The sequence below is a fragment of the Salmo salar genome, chromosome 01 (genome assembly GCF_965601325.2).
Source record: "Salmo salar chromosome 01, fSalSal1, whole genome shotgun sequence".
In the NCBI taxonomy this organism is placed as follows: Eukaryota; Metazoa; Chordata; class Actinopteri; order Salmoniformes; family Salmonidae; genus Salmo; species Salmo salar.
Window position 1 is genome coordinate 81,754,605 of NC_138291.1, and position 19,622 is coordinate 81,774,226.

General features: G+C 39.8%; 1 protein-coding gene across 2 annotated transcripts in view; it reads left to right on the top strand.

Moving 5' to 3' along the window:
* The window catches only part of LOC106612512 (ribosomal protein S6 kinase alpha-2), a 48,142-nt gene extending 28,638 nt beyond the window's left edge, over window positions 1–19,504 (top strand). For both annotated transcript variants that reach the window (XM_045723232.2, XM_014213719.3), the window contains 15 exons: window positions 2,574–2,611; window positions 2,766–2,908; window positions 3,729–3,799; window positions 3,881–3,969; window positions 8,752–8,816; window positions 9,297–9,399; window positions 10,013–10,146; window positions 11,730–11,855; window positions 12,331–12,420; window positions 12,692–12,850; window positions 12,964–13,125; window positions 13,215–13,291; window positions 15,947–16,064; window positions 16,162–16,299; window positions 17,238–19,504. In XM_045723232.2, coding sequence (XP_045579188.1) covers window positions 2,574–2,611; window positions 2,766–2,908; window positions 3,729–3,799; window positions 3,881–3,969; window positions 8,752–8,816; window positions 9,297–9,399; window positions 10,013–10,146; window positions 11,730–11,855; window positions 12,331–12,420; window positions 12,692–12,850; window positions 12,964–13,125; window positions 13,215–13,291; window positions 15,947–16,064; window positions 16,162–16,299; window positions 17,238–17,363 — 1,639 coding nt within the window. In that variant the 3' untranslated portion in view covers window positions 17,364–19,504. The remainder of the gene's footprint in view (window positions 1–2,573; window positions 2,612–2,765; window positions 2,909–3,728; window positions 3,800–3,880; window positions 3,970–8,751; window positions 8,817–9,296; window positions 9,400–10,012; window positions 10,147–11,729; window positions 11,856–12,330; window positions 12,421–12,691; window positions 12,851–12,963; window positions 13,126–13,214; window positions 13,292–15,946; window positions 16,065–16,161; window positions 16,300–17,237) is intronic.
* Window positions 19,505–19,622: the final 118 nt, after the last annotated feature.

Genomic DNA, 19,622 nt, shown 5'->3' on the forward strand with positions numbered 1-19,622 from the left:
GAATGACCAAGTACATAACTGTCGGATTTGATATCATATAATTCCGATCCATGAGTTCAAACAAGGTTGTGTTACTGCTCCGTGGTGCTGCCTGTGACAGGTCTATCAAAACAACAACAGGTCTCTGGTGCAATCAAGGATGCATCTGTTCTGCATCTTTTTCCTCCTAGACTTGTAAATTGTCTCTCGGGTATTTGATGAGAGGAAATAAAAGAGGAACTCTCGGCATGGGAATAATTTACGTTTGAAGGTCTCGCGTAATTCCTGGTTTCAGTGGTTCTGCTTTTTTTGTCTTTGAAGGACGAGCTATTCCCAGCTTTACTGTTGATGATTAACAACACCAACCCAAGGGCAAAAGTGTGCTGTGCACAGATCCATTAGTTCTAACAAACAAACACTCAATAAATGTGTGGGTGTGCAGTGCCGAGAGGTGTGTAAGATGTGAAGATTTTATATAAAGTATTTCTATTATACAGATAGTTTATTAGGTACACCCATCTAGTACTAGGTCAGACCCCCTCCTTTGCCTCCAGTACAGACTGAATTCTTCGGGGCATGGGAACGTTGCTCAGTTGGTATCAAGAGACCTAACATGTTTCAGGAAAACATTCCCCACACCATTACACCACTGCAACATCCTGACTGGATGTTTTTTGTTGCACCATTCTTTGTAAACCCTAGACACTGTTGTGCTTGAAAAGCCCAGGAGGCCGGCTGTTTCTGAAATGCTGAAACCGGCTCACTTTTCACCGGCGATCATACCACGCTCAGTGGCTTAGGTCACTCGTTTTGCCCATTCTAAGGTTCAATAGAACAGTAACAATGCTTTAATGCCTTATTGCCTGCTTTATATATGAAGCCACATCCACGTGACTCACTGTCTCTAGGAGCAAACCTTTTTTGTGAAGGTGTGTGTGTGTGTGTGTGTGTGTGTGTGTGTGTGTGTGTGTGTGTGTGTGTGTGTGTGTGTGTGTGTGTGTGTGTGTGTGTGTGTGTGTGTGTGTGTGTGTGTGTGTGTGTGTGTGTGTGTGATACAGTACCAGTCAAAAGTTTGGACAGACCGACTCATTCCAGGGCTTTTCTTTATTTTTACTATTTTCTAATAGAATAATAGTGAAGACATCACAACTATGAAATAACACATATGGAATCCTGTAGTAACCAAAGAAGTGTTAAACAAATCAAAATATATTTGAGATTCTTCAAAGTAGCCACCCTTTGCCTTGACAGCTTTGCACACTCTTGGCATTCTCTCAACCAGATTCATGAATGCATTTCAATTAAAAGTTCATTTGTGGAGTTTCTTTCCTTCTTAATGCCTTTGAGCCAATCAGTTGTGTTGTGACAAGGTAGGGGTGGTATACAGAAGATAGCCCTATTTGGTAAAAGACCAAGTCCATATTATGGCAAGAACAGCTCAAATAAGCAAAGAGAAAAGACAGTCCATCATTACTTTAAGACATGAAGGTCAGTCAATCCGGAACATTTCAAGAGCTTTGAAAGTTTCTTCAAGTGCATTCACAAAAACCCTCAAGCCCTATGATGAAACTGGCTTTCATGAGGACCGCCACAGGAATGGAAGACCCAGAGTTACCTCTGCTTCAGAGGATACGTTTATTCAAGTTAACTGCACCTCAGATTGCATCCGAATTAAATGCTTCACAGAGTTTAAGTAACAGACATATCTCAACATCAACTGTTCAGAGGAGACTGTGTGAATTAGCCCTTCAAGGTTGAATTGCTGCAAAGAAACCACTACTAAAGTACACCAATAAGAAGAGACTTGCTTGGGCCAAGAAACACGAGCAATGGATATTAGACTGGTGGAACTCTTTCCTTTCGGTCTGATTAGTCAAAATTTGAGATTTTTGGTTACAACTGCCGTGTCTTTTGAGAAACAGAGTTGGTGAACAGATGATCTCCGCATGTCTGGTTTCCACCACGAAGCATGGATGAGGAGGTGTGATGGTGCTTTGCTGGTGACTCTGTCTGTGATTTATTTAGAATTCAAGGCACATTTAACCACCATGGCTACCACACCATTCTGTGGAAATACACCATCCCATCTAGTTTGCGCTTAGTGGGACTATAATTGTTTTCAACAGGACAATGACCCAACACGCCTCCTGGCTGTGTAAGTGCTATTTGACCAAGAAGGAGAGTGAAGGAGTGCTGCATCAGATGACCTGGCCTCCACAATCACCTGACCTCAACCCAATTTGAGATGAGTTGGACCGCAAAGGGAAGGAAAAGAAGCCAAAAAATGCTCAGCATATGTGCTCAGCCCTTCAAGACTGTTGTGAAAGCATTCCAGGTAAAGCTGGTTGAGATAATGCCAAGACTGTGCAAAGCTGTCTTCAAGGCAAAGGGTGGCTACTTTGAAGAATCAAAAATATATGTAACACTTTTTTGGTTACTACATGATTCCATGTGTTATTTCATAGTTTTGATGTCTTCACTATTATTCTACAATGTAGAAAATAGTAAAGATAAAGAAAAACGATTGAATAGGTGTGTCTGAACTTTTGACTGGTACTGTATGTATATTGATGTCGCATTCCTTCCCTCTACAGTATTCTTCTTGATGAGGAGGGCCACATCAAGATAACAGGTGACTAAAGACTGTTTTAAAAACATACAGCAGTGGTAGTAGTAGTTCGAATAGATATAGAAGTAGTCTCTCTATGTTGAATCCATTAAGCCCATAGCTGGTGGCTGTTTTCCTCTGTCTTTGACTTCAATCCCTTTTATCAAATGTATTTTAGATTTCGGGCTGAGTAAAGAGGCAATAGACCATGACAAGCGAGCGTACTCCTTCTGCGGGACAATAGAGTACATGGCCCCTGAGGTGGTCAACAGAAGAGGACATACACATAGTGCTGACTGGTGGTCATTTGGTGTCTTAATGGTGTGGACTTCCCTCCCTTTCTTTTTGATAATGCATTACAGACATACTATAGCTATTGGTTGGCTGCAATGTTATTGCAACACAATCTCCAGGTCAGAGTTTCATATAATGAAATTATGTTTGCATACATTATATGGATGTGCAGCGCTATGCATATAGCCTGTACAACCTGGTCACTAATGGTCAAACCTATAGTCAAAATGTGGATCTTAATGCGGAGACATCATAATGACGATACATACTGGTATGATAGTAGTCCACTACTTCTACGCCATACGTCTCACGTCTCACGTCTCACCTCTTCAATCCTCTTATATTAAAATATGAATGCTGATTGAATAGAGCCAGACCTGTTATAATAAGGTTGCTGCTGACTAATCCACACATTACTCCACCACCTCTAAAGAACAAAGGACTCCCTAATGGTTTCTTAGCTCAGTACTTTAGCCTCACGTTAAAACCAGATCAATACAAACCTTGCCAAATGTATTCCTTTAGGGCCAGAATTTATAACGCAAGCTTTGCTCTCTCCAAAAGAAACCCGCCAGGCACTCTCACTGATATCACCTTGAAGACACATTTCAGTTGAATGCATTCAGTTGTACAACTGACTAGGTATCCCCCTTTTCCTTTCTCTTTTCTCTGCATCTGCAGTGTTAGAACAAGTGCATGTGTAGTAACTGGAAAATATTATTTTCCTATATCATGCCATAGTATATTGAGTTTTTCACCCAAGAAACTGTCAACATTGTGGTGGAATACATTGTTTTGTAAAGAGATTTAGAGGATTGGCACTGACATTGTTTGTCTTTATTTTCAGTTTGAAATGCTGACAGGATCTCTACCATTTCAAGGCAAAGATCGCAAGGAAACAATGGCCCTCATACTAAAGTAAGATATGACAATTTGTATGGCAAATATATATGAAATGCATTAGTTTTTGAAATAATACATTTTTTTTCTGTTTTGTAGGGCAAAACTTGGCATGCCGCAATTCTTAAGCCCAGAGGTGCAAAGTTTAATACGGGCCCTCTTCAAAAGAAATCCTACCAATAGATTAGGTATGTAGTCAAGAGAAAGAATAGTGTGTGTCATTTCACATGCTCCTCTAATTGGAAGACTAATTTTCAGCATTAGATAAGCCATTTCTCATTTATTAAATGTGACACAGACAGCATTGAAATCGGAATTTTACATTTCACATCTTCACATTGAGGGTTTTAGGGACAGTGCAGGCTAGAAAGCACAGTTACTGCATGTGCTCTCTTACCCCTCGGTGGAAGCTGGTTGACCAGTGTTGGGATTGAATATAACCCCATGAATCACTTCCTCCATGATTTATAAGATGGAGAGTAAAGTCCAGCTAAATTTCAACTGTACCAGGCATCACTTGTGTGGTACCTGTGGTGCAGTCAGATTAAAGCCGGAAGTCATTCTGTATGTATGATTGCGTTAAATATTAGTAACAATTTACCTAAAGTATTAAAAAAAATAAAAAATAATCTTTATTTAACCAGGTATGCCAGTTGAGAACAAGTTCTCATTTACAACTGCGACCTGGCCAAGATAAAGCAAAGCAGTGCGACAAAAACAACAACACAGAGTTACACATAAACAAACATACAGTCAATAACACAAAATAAAGGAAAATTTGAAAAATCTATGTACAGTGTGTGCAAATGTAGAGAAGTAGGCAATAAATAGGCCCTAGAGGCGAAAATAATTACAATTTAGCATTAATACTGGAGTGATAGATGTGCAGATGATGATGTGCAAGTAGAGATTCTGGGGGGCAAGAGGGTAAGTAATAATATGGGGATGAGGTAGACGGGTGTGCTATTTACAGATTGGCTGCGTACAGGTACAGTGATTGGTAAGCTGCTCAGACAGCTGATGCTTAAAGTTAGAGAGGGAGATAGAAGTCTCAAGCTTCAGTGATTTTTGCAATTCGTTCCAGTCATTGGCAGCAGAGAACTGGAAGGAAAGGCAGCCAAAGTAAGTGTTGGCTTTGGGGATGACCAGTGCAATATACCTGCTGGAGTGCGTGCTACGGGTGGGTGTCGCTATGGTGACCAGTGAGCTAAGGGGCTTTACCTAGCAAAGACTTATAGATGACCTGGAGCCAGTGGGTTTGGCGACGGATATGTAGTGAGGGCCAGCCAACGAGACCATACAGGTTGCAGTGGTGGGTACTATATGGGGCTTTGGTGATAAAACGGATGGCACTGTGATAGACTACATCCAGTTTGTTGAGTAGAGTGTTGGGGGCTATTCTGTAAATGACATCGCCAAAGTCACGGTTCGGTAGGATAGTCAGTTTTACGAGGGTGTGTTTGGCGGCATGAGTGAAGGAGGCTTTGTTGCGAAATAGGAAGCCGATTCTAGATTTCATTTTGGATTGGAGATGCTTAATGTGAGTCTGGAAGGTTTACAGTCTAACCAGACACCTAGGTATTGTAGTTGTCTACATATTCTAGGTCAGAACCGTCCAGAGTAGTGATGCTAGTTGGGCGGGAGGGTGCGGGCAGCAATCAGTTGAAGAGCATGCACTTCGTTTTACAAGCATTTAAAAGCAGATGGAGGCCACAGAAGGAGAGTTGTATGGCGTTGAAGCTCGTTTTGGAGGTTTGTTGGCACAGTGTCCAAAGAAGGGCCAGATGTACCGTCGTGGCCAAAAGTTTTGAGAATGACACAAATATTAATTTTCACAAAGTCTGATGCCTCAGTTTTGTATGATGGCAATTTGCATATACTCCAGAATGTTATGAAGAGTGATCAAATTAATTGCAATTAATTGCAAAGTCCCTCTTTGCCATGCAAATGAACTGAATCCCCCAAAAACATCTCCACTGCATTTCAGCCCTGCCACAAAAGGACCAGCTGACATTATGTCAGGGATTCTCTCGTTAACACAGGTGTGAGTGTTGACGAGGACAAGGCTGGAGATCACTCTGTCATGCTGATTGAGTTTGAATAACAGACTGGAAGCTTCAAAAGGAGGGTGGTGCTTGGAATCATTGTTCTTCCTCTGCCAACCATGGTTACCTGCAAGGAAACACGTGCCGTCATCATTGCTTTGCACAAAAAGGGCTTCACAGGCAAGGATATTGCTGCCAGTAAGATTGCACCTAAATCAGCCATTTATCGGATCATCAAGAAATTCAAGGAGAGCGGTTCAATTGTTGTGAAGAAGGCTTCAGGGCGCCCAAGAAAGTCCAGCAAGCGCCAGAACCATCTCCTAAAGTTGATTCAGCTGCAGGATCGGGGCACCACCAGTACAGAGCTTGCTCAGAAATGGCAGCAGGCAGGTGTGAGTACATCTGCACGCACAGTGAGGCGAAGACTTTTGGAGGATGGCCTGGTGTCAAGAAGGGTAACAAAGAAGCCACTTCTCTCCAGGAAAAACATCAGGGACAGACTGATATTCTGCAAAAGGTACAGGGATTGAACTGCTGAGGACTGGGGTAAAGTCATTTTCTCCGATGAATCCCACTTTCCGATTGTTTGGGGCATCCGGAAAAAAGCTTGTCCGGAGAAGACAAGGTGAGCGCTACCATCAGTCCTGTGTCATGCCAACAGTAAAGCATCCTGAGACCATTCATGTGTGGGGTTGCTTCTCAGCCAAGGGAGTGGGCTCACTAACAATTTTGCCTAAGAACACAGCCATGAAATAAGAACGGTACCAACACATCCTCCGAGAGCAACTTCTCCCAACCGTCCAGGAACAGTTTGGTGACGAACAATGCCTTTTCCAGCATGATGGAGCACCTTTCCATGAGGCAAAAGAGATAACTAAGTGGCTGAGGGAACAAAACATCGATATTTTGGGTCCATGGCCAAGAAACTCCCCAGACCTTAATCCCATTGAGAACTTGTGGTCAATCCTCAAGAGGCGGGTGGACAAATAAAAACCCACAAATTCTGACAAACTCCAAGCATTGATTATGCAAGAATGGGCTGCCATCAGTCAGGATGTGGCCCAGAAGTTAATTGACAGCATGCCAGGTTGGATTGCAGAGGTCTTGAAAAAGAAGGCTCAACACTGCAAATATTGACTCTTTGCATCAACTTCATGTAATTGTCAATAAAAGCCTTTGACACTTATGAAATGCTTGTAATTATACTTCAGTATTCCATAGTAACATCTGACAAAAATATCTAAAGACACTGAGGCAGCAGACTTTGTGAAAATTAATATTTGTGTCATTCTCAAAACTTTTGGCCACGACTGTATACAGAATGGTGTCGTCTGCGTAGAGGTGGATCAGAGAAGCACCAGCAGCTAGAGCGACATCATTGATATATATAGAGAAAAGAGTCGGCCCGAGAATTGAACCCTGTGGCACCCCCATAGAGACTGCCAGAGGTCTGGACAACAGGCCCTCAGATTTGACACACTGAACTCTATCTGAGAAGTAGTTGGTGAACCAGGCGAGGCAGTCATTTGAGAAGCCAAGGCTATTGAGTCTGCCGATAAGAATGCAATGATTGACAGAGTCGAAAGCCTTGGCCAGGTCGATGAAGATGGCTGCACAGTACTGTCTTTTATCGATGGCGGTTATCATAAAGTAGATGGGTTTAATGCTTTATTACGTGTTATGCAATGGGTGGGTCTACGGGTGGCATTGCAGCTGGTGTCTATTCCACAAGTTACCACTGGTTTAATCTGATGTTAAAATACCTATTTACTTGGTTCCATCTGACTGTGCAAGCCACTGTCTCATCAGTCCAGCCAGGCAATTTTTAAACTTGATCTCCCCTATAAAAAGCATCTAGACATTATCTCACATTTCTTTTAGATTAACCTTTAGTTTTCAACAGTGGAGATTTATATAAACCTTGCTGTCTGTCTCTCCGACATTTGCAACATTGTTTCAGTATTCAAATTCCATCTCCAGCTGTCCCATAGTAATGAACGTGTCGGGAGTCCGGACGAAACAGACAGAGCGTTTCTCAGCCAGTCGAAATCATGAATCGGATGGAATAATTTTTATGGATATATACAAACAAATGTAAATTGAAAAAAGCTCAAACGAAATGAAGTGCAGCTACTTTGCAGTCTTTCCAGCTTCAGTTTGAAGTGATTGTGTTCACTGTGTTGTTGACTAGCTCCTCTGAACAGTAGTGTCCTGACGAGTGAGTGAGCACATTTTCTATGCCAGGCAAAATCACGCCTCATTAGCTCATTGTTATTTATGGATGTATCCAAATAAATGTCACTAGAAAAAAGATTAAACAAATTCAAATGCGGCTACTTTGTTGTTATTCTGGCTGCACTTTTTGACGTGACTGTAAGTTAGCTATAGTTGGCTAGCTAGCAAGCAAGGGATAAGAACATTGCCAGCCAGTATGGCTATGGAACATTTAGTACGAACGACTGGGTCGTGTCCATAGATACAGAACAAAAAGACTGAACGGCTGGGTCGCGTCTCTGGCAACCGAACCGATAGAACGAATGACCACCCATTGTAGAAAAGTGATAATGCCCTCGAAGCCGGTGTTTGGAGGATATATTGGCATGGTTTGCTGGCCCTTGACGAACAAAACCAGTGGAAATATATCCTCCAAACACCGGCTTTGAGGGCATTATCACTTAATTATATGCATGTATATGAGCCTTTATGTATTACTGCATAGGGCTTGTATTTTACCACCCTAGACACTTGTTCAAAAATCATGTTTAGAGAGTGTAGCCTAATAATCCCCATAATACCCCATATTCTCACTGAATAATATGGTGGAGCAGAGATACTTGAGATAGAATTTTAGTAAGTGAGCAATTACAGCCCAGTGAAGCTAAAAAGAGTATTCAATCTAAATGTTCTGGTGCATTTTACTGTTAGGTGCTGGACCAGATGGAGTCGAGGAGATTAAAAAGCATAATTTCTTTGGAAATATAGATTGGAATGTGAGTATAAAGCTCTTCATAACCCTTTCTAAAAATCCTTAAAGGCATTGCTTCGGATATGTCCTCCTGAGGATTTGATTGTCATAACTTCAGACAAGAAGTAAAGGTATTTTACCCCAGACCCCAGTACTTACATGTAGGACCTTACATTTGAGCCAGTTTTCTACAGCAGTAAAATAATCCTGCAGCAACAGGATTAACAGCTAATTAATATGTGGATTATAATTAATAGACATTTTTGTAGGTGTTGATAAAAAAAATTGTAAGGGGGAAAAAAGTCTGACATTTCTAAGTGGAAATTACAAACTCCAGAAGCCTTTTTAAACCTCAAATAAAAAAGTTTTATTTTTCCTGCATTGCAAGACCGTTCATCTGCAACAGGGTCCTTCTCCTGCAACAGGATCCTACATCTGTAGCTCAAATACTAAATGGAAAAATACAAGTTTTATTTTTCCTTTCCCCCTCATGGTGAAACCACAGAAACTTTACAGAAGAGAGATCAAGCCTCCATTCAAACCAGCAGTGGGCAGGCCAGATGACACCTTCCACTTTGACCCTGAATTCACCTCCCGCACACCAACAGGTGATTGGTAATTGTAGGTGAAGTAGTTCATCTGTGCGTGCGTGCCTGTGTACGTGCTTGCATCCCTGTCGCCTCATAATTTCATTAATCATGTTATGTTTTACTTCATGCTGTTTGCTTCATTGTTATGCTCAGAATAATAATTTCTCCATGCATCTGGTTTCTCCTCACACACTGACATAAAATTGCCACTCAATTACTGACAAACAACCCCCTCTTGTAATGTCCACATAAACTCACACTTATATATCTGCATAAAGTCACCCAGCTGCAACTTTAAATCTTTTATTTTTGAATCCTCTGAAAGTATTATATCCTTCAATGGATCATAGTCCATGGGCAAAGGAAATGTGGTACAAAAAGTGCCAATATTTATTTAGTCTCCTATATCAGCTGCTAGTTTGCAAAGTCAGAGCTGTCGACAAGACCCTCTAGGCCACAGTTGTACAGTACAATGGGACTAACCTTTTCAAAAGTGAATTTAATGATAACTGACATTCAGTCAACTGTGATGTATTTCCAGTTGCCAATGTGTCCTAGTTCCCATGTTTGTTTCGTGCCTGCCCGTTAGACAGTAGTGGTTGTAACATTTCCTGTACCTTTCTCCCATCAGACTCGCCGGGCATCCCTCCCAGTGCCAACACACACCAGCTCTTCAGAGGGTTCAGCTTCGTGGCCACTAATCTGGACCAGGAGCAGTCCATTGCTGAAATACGGCAAAACTCAACTGTCAACACTATTGTCCAAGTGAGAATGATAGACTAGAGGGAGAGGACTAATCATCTCTGTTATTCAGCTCTATCAACCATACTCTATTTAAATACTTAATATGACATCATTCAGGCTATTGTCTTTTATTTATTTATATATAGAAGAAGAAAAAACTCATGAGTATCAACATCAAGGAGAATGTCAAGCCTTGTTTCTGTATGTAAAAAGGAAGAAGAAGAAATCAATATGATATCAGGAAGGAACCTCAGGGGGATGTCATGGCATTACATCAGAATACAATGGATTAACCACTTTTGATACTGTATTCAGAAAGTGTTGAGTAAAGAAAGTAAAGGCCCCCTTACAATCATCAATACAACTCATATTCAAAGGTCATTTCTGGTGATTTTGTAATTGTGTGGGGCATAAAAGATTCAATTAAATACATTTTCTCTATACATAATTCATACCTTTTTGCAACCTTCGTCCTCTTACTTACACATTGGACACATATGAAAGGTGGGAGCTTAAGGAAGATAACATTGTAGCCCAACTGTACTAACAAGCTGCCACTAGAGACCTCTGTCTTTCTGTGTATGGTGCTGTTACTGACATGACTGTCCGCTTACCTATAGTACAGCATAAACATCTAAGGAATTTGTCTTTTGACGAATTCAATTTATTTTAAGTGGACAAATGACAGTGAGGTCGAAGTGACCCTCTTCTTTAAGGCTGACCCCTGATCTTTTGATCTAACCACAACACACGTCTTAGCCACTGCTCCAGAGAGGCCCTTTTGTGTGTCCTGCGGCACACACAAAAACAGATCCACTTACATAACCACCAGGACTGATTCTTATCAGATGGTTCATACCTGAGTGAGCATTTCATTGAAGTCACTCACCAGAGAGGCCTCCCAGTGCCCTCAGCAAAACATATTGATTTGTGAGAACACTTAGTTCCCTCTGACATCATGGCCATGGGTGCTCTGCAGTGGCAGCGTTCTGAGAACATTTGGATCCTCTGCTGCGGCGGTGCATAGATCAACGGTGAACATTTCCATTGTATTGAACAAGTGAGATTAGATGCCACTGCAGTGTGGATGAATATGAATGAGCCAACATATGTGCAGACAAGGTCTCTCAGCGAACACAATATAGCATGGACTATACTGCAGACCGCAAGGTGGATGTGTGAACCCAAGATGGACTGTTACTGTGAACATTTTCAGTTCACCTTTCTTGCTCTTATTTGTGTTTTGACATACTGTACAGCAATAAAGGAACACGTCCTAAATCTTATGAAGCATTACATCACAAGAGAAAGGAGAAATGCCACTAAAGTGCACTCTCGCTGGAACACTGTTCACATAGAATGTTCTTCAAGGACAATTCTTACTAGGGGAATAATTTGATAGCTACAGTAGATCTGTTTTGAATACCAGTGTGCTACCCCTGAATATGTCTGAGGATTATAGGAAGACTGATGGATTCCCTAGTCTGCCTGAGCAGGATTATGACATGAGCGAATAGTTTCTAAATCAGATGACAAGCTTAGAGCATAAATATGAGCAGAGGCTTAAACGTTTTCATGATGACTGGATATGTTTGTCATTTCAGCAACTTCATGGGACCAACATCCATTTCACTGATGGGTATGAGATGAAGGAGGATGTGGGCTTGGGGGCGTACTCCGTCTGCAAACGCTGCATCCACAAAATCACCAGTGTTGAATATGCTGTCAAAGTAAGTGAACCCTATAGGTAGATTCTTTTCAAGAGGAATATTTTTTATAGGTACTTTATCATTCTTGGAGAGAAATGATTTTCACGGCCAATCAGTTATAAGAAACAGCATCATACGCAGCAAGGGGATGTTACGATCAGTACAAGGATTCCAGAATGATATATCATCTTTAATTATAGTAGCTTTGTGATATACTGTATGTAGTTTACACATTTCACTTCCTTGAATCCTGGAACAACTACAAGCCTTTCAACTATAATATAGTCTCTCAGGATGATTCATGCAGCGACAATGATTCTGTATTTTGTGCAGATGATGCTCTGTCACACATTTTATCGTAAGAGGGATACCAAGCAGGGGGACCAGTACGAAAATGTATGCACTACTGTAAGTCGCTGGATAAGAGCGTCTGCGAAATAAAAAATTAAATTAAAAAACTGTTCTAATCTAACGGGGTGTGGTGTGTCTCTTTCAGATCATCGACAGAGCCAAAAAAGATCCATCTGAGGAAATTGAGATTCTGTTGAGATATGGGCAGCATCCAAACATTATCACGCTGAAGGATGTAAGTAATCATTCAATGACTCAAACACATGCGCATGCTGAAAGCCCTCCATAAGGACAGAGAACCTTGTGAGTTTGCATGACTAATGAAAAATGTGTCCAGCAGACTTGAGTTTTCACTGACCATCATATTTTACTGCATCTTCTCTTGTCCATTTGTATCTCTATTAGAATTTCACTAGCCACTTTTTGTGGGCTCTGAGGACTAGACTAATGTACTCTTGGTTCATAAATAACTCCATGTGGGATTAAACTGTCTTTTTGGCCCCTAGGTCTATGACGATGGGAAGTATGTGTACCTTGTGATGGAGTTGATGAGAGGTGGAGAGCTGCTGGACAGAATCCTCCATCAGAAGAGTTTCTCTGAGCGAGAGACCTCTGCTGTGCTCTGCACTATTACCAAGACAGTGGAGTACCTTCACTCACAGGGGGTCAGTATCATGAATGTATATGTCCAACTAAAATCTGTATCAAAGTGAAAGGAGTAGTGCTCCTAGCTAGGACATATTCATACTGGCAATTTATTTTATTTATTTTGTCATAGGTTGTACATCGTGACCTTAAACCAAGCAACATCCTCTATGTGGATGAAACGGGAGATCCGGAATCGATCCGAATTTGTGATTTTGGGTTCGCCAAACAATTAAGGGCAGAAAATGGTCTCCTCATGACGCCCTGTTACACAGCAAACTTTGTGGCTCCAGAGGTAAGGAGTGGTTTGATCAGCTCTATTTATTTCAAGTGCTGTATATCTCTATATTGTGATATGACACAGATTCTTCATGTCTTTCATAGGTCCTGAAGAAGCAGGGGTATGATGCTGCTTGTGACATCTGGAGTTTGGGAATCCTACTCTACACTATGCTCGCAGGGTAATCCTAATTCGCTGGTTTATTTAAACCTCAAGAAGACTGAACACGCAGGGTCAGACCATTTATATCCCAATTTCCCTTTGCTAAGTGACAGTTTACCTTTGCTAGAAACCTGGTTAAACCAGTTTCACAGTAACAAACAAAAAACAATGAATTCTGGACTGTGCTACCTCTCCTGGCTACCACTGATTAAGGACTCATTTTGGAACGGTGAGAGGGACAGTGGACGACGGATTACTTTCTAAGCTGAGGTTGAGTCTGCGGTAGAGTGATTTTAATTGTACTCTGCACAATGCCAAATCTCTCAGGACCTGCTCTGACAATTTAATGTCCCAGCCTGTGGCTCATGTTTTAAATCTCTGTAATCAGGGCATTAGAAAAAAAGCTGAATTCTTTCATAGATGTCAAACACTGTTTAGATGCCATTATTATTATTATGTTTTTGCTCAATAAGGCTATTGGAGAAATGGCCTAAAAATAGCACCTCAGATATAGCCCATACTCACAAAGACACTCACACACACCAACAGCCAATGCTGCTGTCCCATGTATATAGAGACATTAAACACTGGACACTTCCTGTTTCTTTTATACTGTTTTTCACACTGTCTGTGTATACTGTATTCTCGACATAGCTCATTCTGACCCACTGTATCTACTACTGTACATTGAATTTTTTGTTACAGTGTTTATACACTGCGTATTTATACTGGATTCTTGACCTAGCTAATACAGTGCCTTCAGAAAGTATTCAACCCCCTTTACTTTTTCCACATTTTGTTGTGTTACAAAGTGGGATTAAAATTGATTTAATTGTCATTTAAGAAAAGTTGAAGAAAAATTAGAAAAAATAAATGACAAATAACTAATATATTTGGTAGAAACACCTTTGGCAGCGATTACAGCTGTGAGTCTTTTGGGGTAAGTCTCTTAAAGCTTTGCACACCTGGATTGTACATTATTATTATTATTTTTTAAACTCTTCAAGCTCTGTCAAGTTGGTTGTTGATTATTGCTAAACAGCCATTTTCAGGTTTTGCCATAGATTATAAAGCCAATTTAGGTCAAAACTGTAACTTGGCCACCCAGGAACATTCAATGTCGTCTTGGTAAGCAACTCCAGTGTATATTTGGCCTTGAGTTTTAGGTGAACTTTTCTCCCTGTCTCTGTTGGAAAGCAGACTGAACCAGGTTGTCCTCTAGGATTTTTCCTGAGCTTAGCTCTATTATGTTTATTTCTATCCTGAAACTCCCCAGTCCTTATCGATGAAAAGCGTATCTATAACATGATGAAGCCACCACCATGCTTGAAAATATAGTGTTACTCAGTGATGTGTTGGATTTGCCCCAAGCATAAGGCTTTGTATTTAGGACAAAAATGTTGTTTCTTTGCCTCATTTTTTGCAGTATTACTTTAGTGCCTTATTGCAAACAGGATGCATGTTTTGGAATATTTGTATTCTGTATAGGCTTCCTTCTTTTCACTGTCATTTAGTTTAGTATTGTGGAGTAACTACAATGTTCTTGATCCATCCTCAATTTTAACCTATCATAGCCATTTATACTCTGTAACTGTTTTAATGTCACCATTGGCCTCATGGTGAAATCCCTGAGCAGTTTATTTCCTCTCCAGAAACGGAGTTAGTACATACGCCTGTATCGTCATAGTGACTGGGTGTATTGATACACTATCTAAAGTGTAATTAATATCTTCACCATGCTCAAAGGGATATTCAGTGTCTGCTTTTTTATTTGTACCCATCTACCAATAGGTGCCCTTCTCTGCGAGGCATTGGAAACGTTCCTGGTCTATGTAGTTGAATCTGTGCTTGAAATTCACTACTCGACTGAGGGACCTTACAGAGAATTGTATGTGTGGTGTACGGAGATGGGGTAGTCATTTGAAAATCATGTTAACCTCTATTATTGCACACAGAGTGAGTCCATGAAACGTATTATGTGACTTGTTAAGCAAATTTTTACTCCTGAACTTATTTAGGCTTGTCATAACAAACGGTTTGAATACTCTTTGAATACAACTTTTCATTTGTAATTAATTTGTAAAAATTTCTACATACAAATTTCTACTTTAACATTATGGGGTATAGTGTGTAGATCAGTGGCACAACATCTCAATTTAATCCATTTAAATTCAGGCTATGGCAGAACAAAATGTGGAAAAAGTCAAGAGGGTTGAATACTTTCTGAAAGCACTATAACATTTATATCTACTGCTGTACATATCATTCTTAGTATATTTATTTCTGGTGTATATATGCATAGATTGCATTTGGATTACTGATAGTGTTAATTGGATTCGTTCTGAATATTGTTTTTTTATTTTTTATTATTTGTCTAGGCCTACTTGTTTGACATTTTACTGCACTATTAGGAGCTAGTAACACAAGCATTTTGCTACACCCTCTATAACATCTGCTAAACTGTGTACGCAACCAATTAAATTTGATTTTGATTTGAGATACTAAAAGAAATACAAGACCCCCCAATTCAAACAAACCCAGATACATAATTATTTGGGAAACAGGTTAGCACATTCATTACGGTAGAGCAGGGTGAAAAAGGTTAACTCAGTTACCTAAAGTATTATTGAAAAGTGTATGATTGTTTTGTCCTTCCCCACACTTGTGCTTACAGCTTCACCCCTTTTGCCAATGGTCTTAATGACACCCCGGAGGAAATACTGGCTCGCATTGGTAGTGGAAAATATGCCCTCATTGGAGGAAACTGGGATACAGTTTCTGATGCTGCAAAGGTGAGGTTACTTGGCTTTTATTAATGACACATCATTGTTGAATTTGATTAATAAATGCTGGTCCTAACTGGACTATTTCTTTATTGGGTTCCAATAGGACATTGTAACTAAGATGCTCCATGTGGATCCACACCAACGGCTGACGGCCCCCCAGGTTCTCAGACACCAGTGGATAGTCAACCGAGAACAGCTGTCTCAGAGTCAGCTCATCAGACAAGATGTACAGCTTGTGAAGGTAAGGAGGAAAACCTAAGAAAAACACTAAACCTGACATAGTGTAAGAAGCACCATCATCTGCAGGTTGTGCCAATCTCTAGCCTCGTAAACCAGACTGACCACATTGTTTCACTTCAGCCCAGCAGTTTGACTGATTGACCAGGCTAGTCGATTTGTCCCTAAGCAAATTATGTTAGCTAATTGTGCAGGCATTTTTGTGCAGGCATTTAGCAGGCATTTTTGCCTGCTAAAGCTCACTGATTTATGAAAGGTCTCTACAAATTAATTTGTCCTCTGTAGAAATGCCATTTCAGTATTCACTGACATTCTACTGCCACCCTGTGTACAGCTCTGCCATTACATGTAGACCTTTTGCGTTCTTCTGTCAGCCAAAGTCATTTGAAACCTGCTCAAAGTTTCACATACTGTGCTCGCTTTGCCCCCTTAAAAAGGTCCAATGCAGCCTTTTTTATTTCAATATCAAATCATTTCTGGGTAGCAATTAAATACCTTACTGTGATTTTGTTCAATTAAAATTGTCAAATAATAGCTTCTTAGCAATTTCTTATTAAGAATTTTGCTAAGACTGTCTGGGAATGGTCTGAGTGGTGAGGTGAAAACGGAAAACTAGCTGTTATCGGCAGAGAGGTTTGGAATGCTCTTTCATATTGGTCTATTAACTAATTTACCGCCTGAGGATATCACCAGGTGGGCAAAATCTCTATCCCACCAAAACAGGCAGAAATTTCAGGCCGTCTTTTCAGACAGCTCTTACGCTAAAAGAACATTATCATAATTTTCACAATTTCACAGTATTATTCCAACCTCATAGTATGTAAATAAATCACAGAAAATCCAATGTTTTACTGTACTGGGCCTTTAAATATGCAGTTTTTATCCACAGAGCAATTTTTCCAGCTTTATATCATTTAAAGATGTTTTTCTCTGTCGTTCTAGGGTGCAATGGCTGCAACATACTTGGCTTTGAATCGTTTGCCTCTGGCCCCAAAGCTGGAGCCTGTGGAGTCTTCAAGTTTGGCGCAGAGAAGAGGAATGAAGAGACTCACATCCACTGGTTTATAGCACCCTCATATATGATTCAGGGACAGAGTTAGAAAAGGGGTTTAAGTGCCCGTCCAAAATACCAGGAAGTCCACAATAGTGGGAGCAAGGAGGAGCAACTTATCAGAAGAAGAAAAAAATGTGGAGAAGATACATCCGGTTGTTGCACTAAGAAAGAAATCTTTACAGATTTTAGATGCACTAGAAACAAATGGTGGTATTAAAAGACCAACCAGAATGATGTTCAAATGTTCATTGGTATTGAAGATATGTAATGTTCATATATTTTATTCATTCATATTTGCCTTTTCCTTTAGGTGCCATCTGCTACTCTTTAATTATTTGACACCTTTGTATTATGTAGAGTATGTTTCATATGATATTATCTAGAAGACCAAGTAATCTTACAGAACCTCAAGTTGACACTGTCATAAAGGCTGTAACAGAGAAGTTGAGAACAGTTTATGATGACTACATATAACTAACTACATTTACGGGATTTTATCAACATCGGAAATCTGTATTTTTCGCTGTGGCATGTTGGAATGTTACTTTTATTAGTCTTCATCTGGGAGAGTAATTGCTGACAGATTGTTGGCAATGTAAATGTTCAGCTACAGCTGCTGAGGATACGTTGATACATTTTTGTAACAGAAACTGAAATGGCTAAATGAGCACAAAGAGTATATGTATGCATCTGTCTTTGATTTTCAGGTTGGTTCATAAGGTTCGATATACTGTAGTGTACAATATTTATTTTCTGTAGATCACAAATTCACTCTATTGTTTAAAAAAATCTAGTGAGCATTATTTTGGATGCTTTTGATAGTTTTGGCCATTTCTAACAGCATTCTACGTGTTTTTGGAGGGTTTACTGAAAACAGACCCATTTATAAATTGCCAATGCAAGTTATATTTATTTTAAATGTGACTTATTTAAGTTATTTGATCAAACAAATGTATTTGTTTCTACATTATCCATTATTTTTGTGTATTAATTTATGTAAATGTCTATTTATTTTATTTTTAATACACAACAGATTTAAGTGTTTTATACCTGATCTGAAGTGACTTTCTGGAAGGAAGTATTTGTTGTATTAGCAAATACATTGCCTTTATCAGCATTACCTTGTTTTGCCGTCTGTAAAACATTATTTATTTATTTTTCAGAAAATATACCATTCATCTTTAAACAGTATGGAACCAATATGAATTCACATGAGTATTTACATTTATTGTTCCATTTTTGAACAGGGACAACAAAAAACACCTACAGTAGAATGCCACCTTGGATGCCTTTGTTTCTGATTTATGTGCAAGTCAAGTAGTAAAGAAGCTATGTGAAACACACAAGAAATCTCAACAGTATTCAGTGTACTCACACATTGAGATATAGAATTACAGGTAGAAAGCACACAGAATTCAGGAATGGTTTATCAATCAACCTAAGCCCACAATGGAGCATTAGTTGCTCCATAATAAGAAGAATATGGGATACACACCAATATGACAAAACAGGTTACATAGGGTAAATACTACAGACTTACCTTTAGAATATATTCATCATTTTGACAGTACAACTTGCTAAATTGGGACAGAGAAAATTAAAAGCATTATAGCTGATTGCACAGTGAGCCTTAATTTCTGTTTTCACAAAGCTTCATTGAATAACTACTCAAATACATGATGTAAAGAACAATCCACCATAGAATAACACAATAGAGTACCTTGATCAATGCCTCTCCTTGTGCTGCTGTGGCTTGTATAGATCTTAAGTGTTTTGTGCATGCTGAAGGTACTTCTGCAAAGATAATTGATTCAAAGTGTCTTCAGCTCTGTGTTGTTCAGTCAAAAAGCCCTCAAGTGAGCACACACTGTCTCATAACCACTAAGTAAAAAGTAACATTGTGAAAGGAGTACATTTACATTGACATTTTAATCATTTAGCAGATGCTCTTATCCAGAGTGACTTACAGTTAGTGCATTCATCTTAAGACAGCTAGATGGGGCAACCACACATCTCAGTCATAGTAAGTACATTTTCCTCAAAGTAGCTATTGGCAAAGTCAGTGTGAGTGTTAGTATCTGTGCTAGTAGGACTGTACATACTGTGTAGGCTAAATGTAAAAATAAATCAAGTGTGGAATAAACTCTTGTTGATATTTTGTGATGATTGGGTCAGGCATACACACAGTGACTGAAACAATGTGGTCAGTCTGGTATACGAGGCTAGAGATTGGCACCACATGCAGATGATGGTGCTTCTTACACTATGTCAGG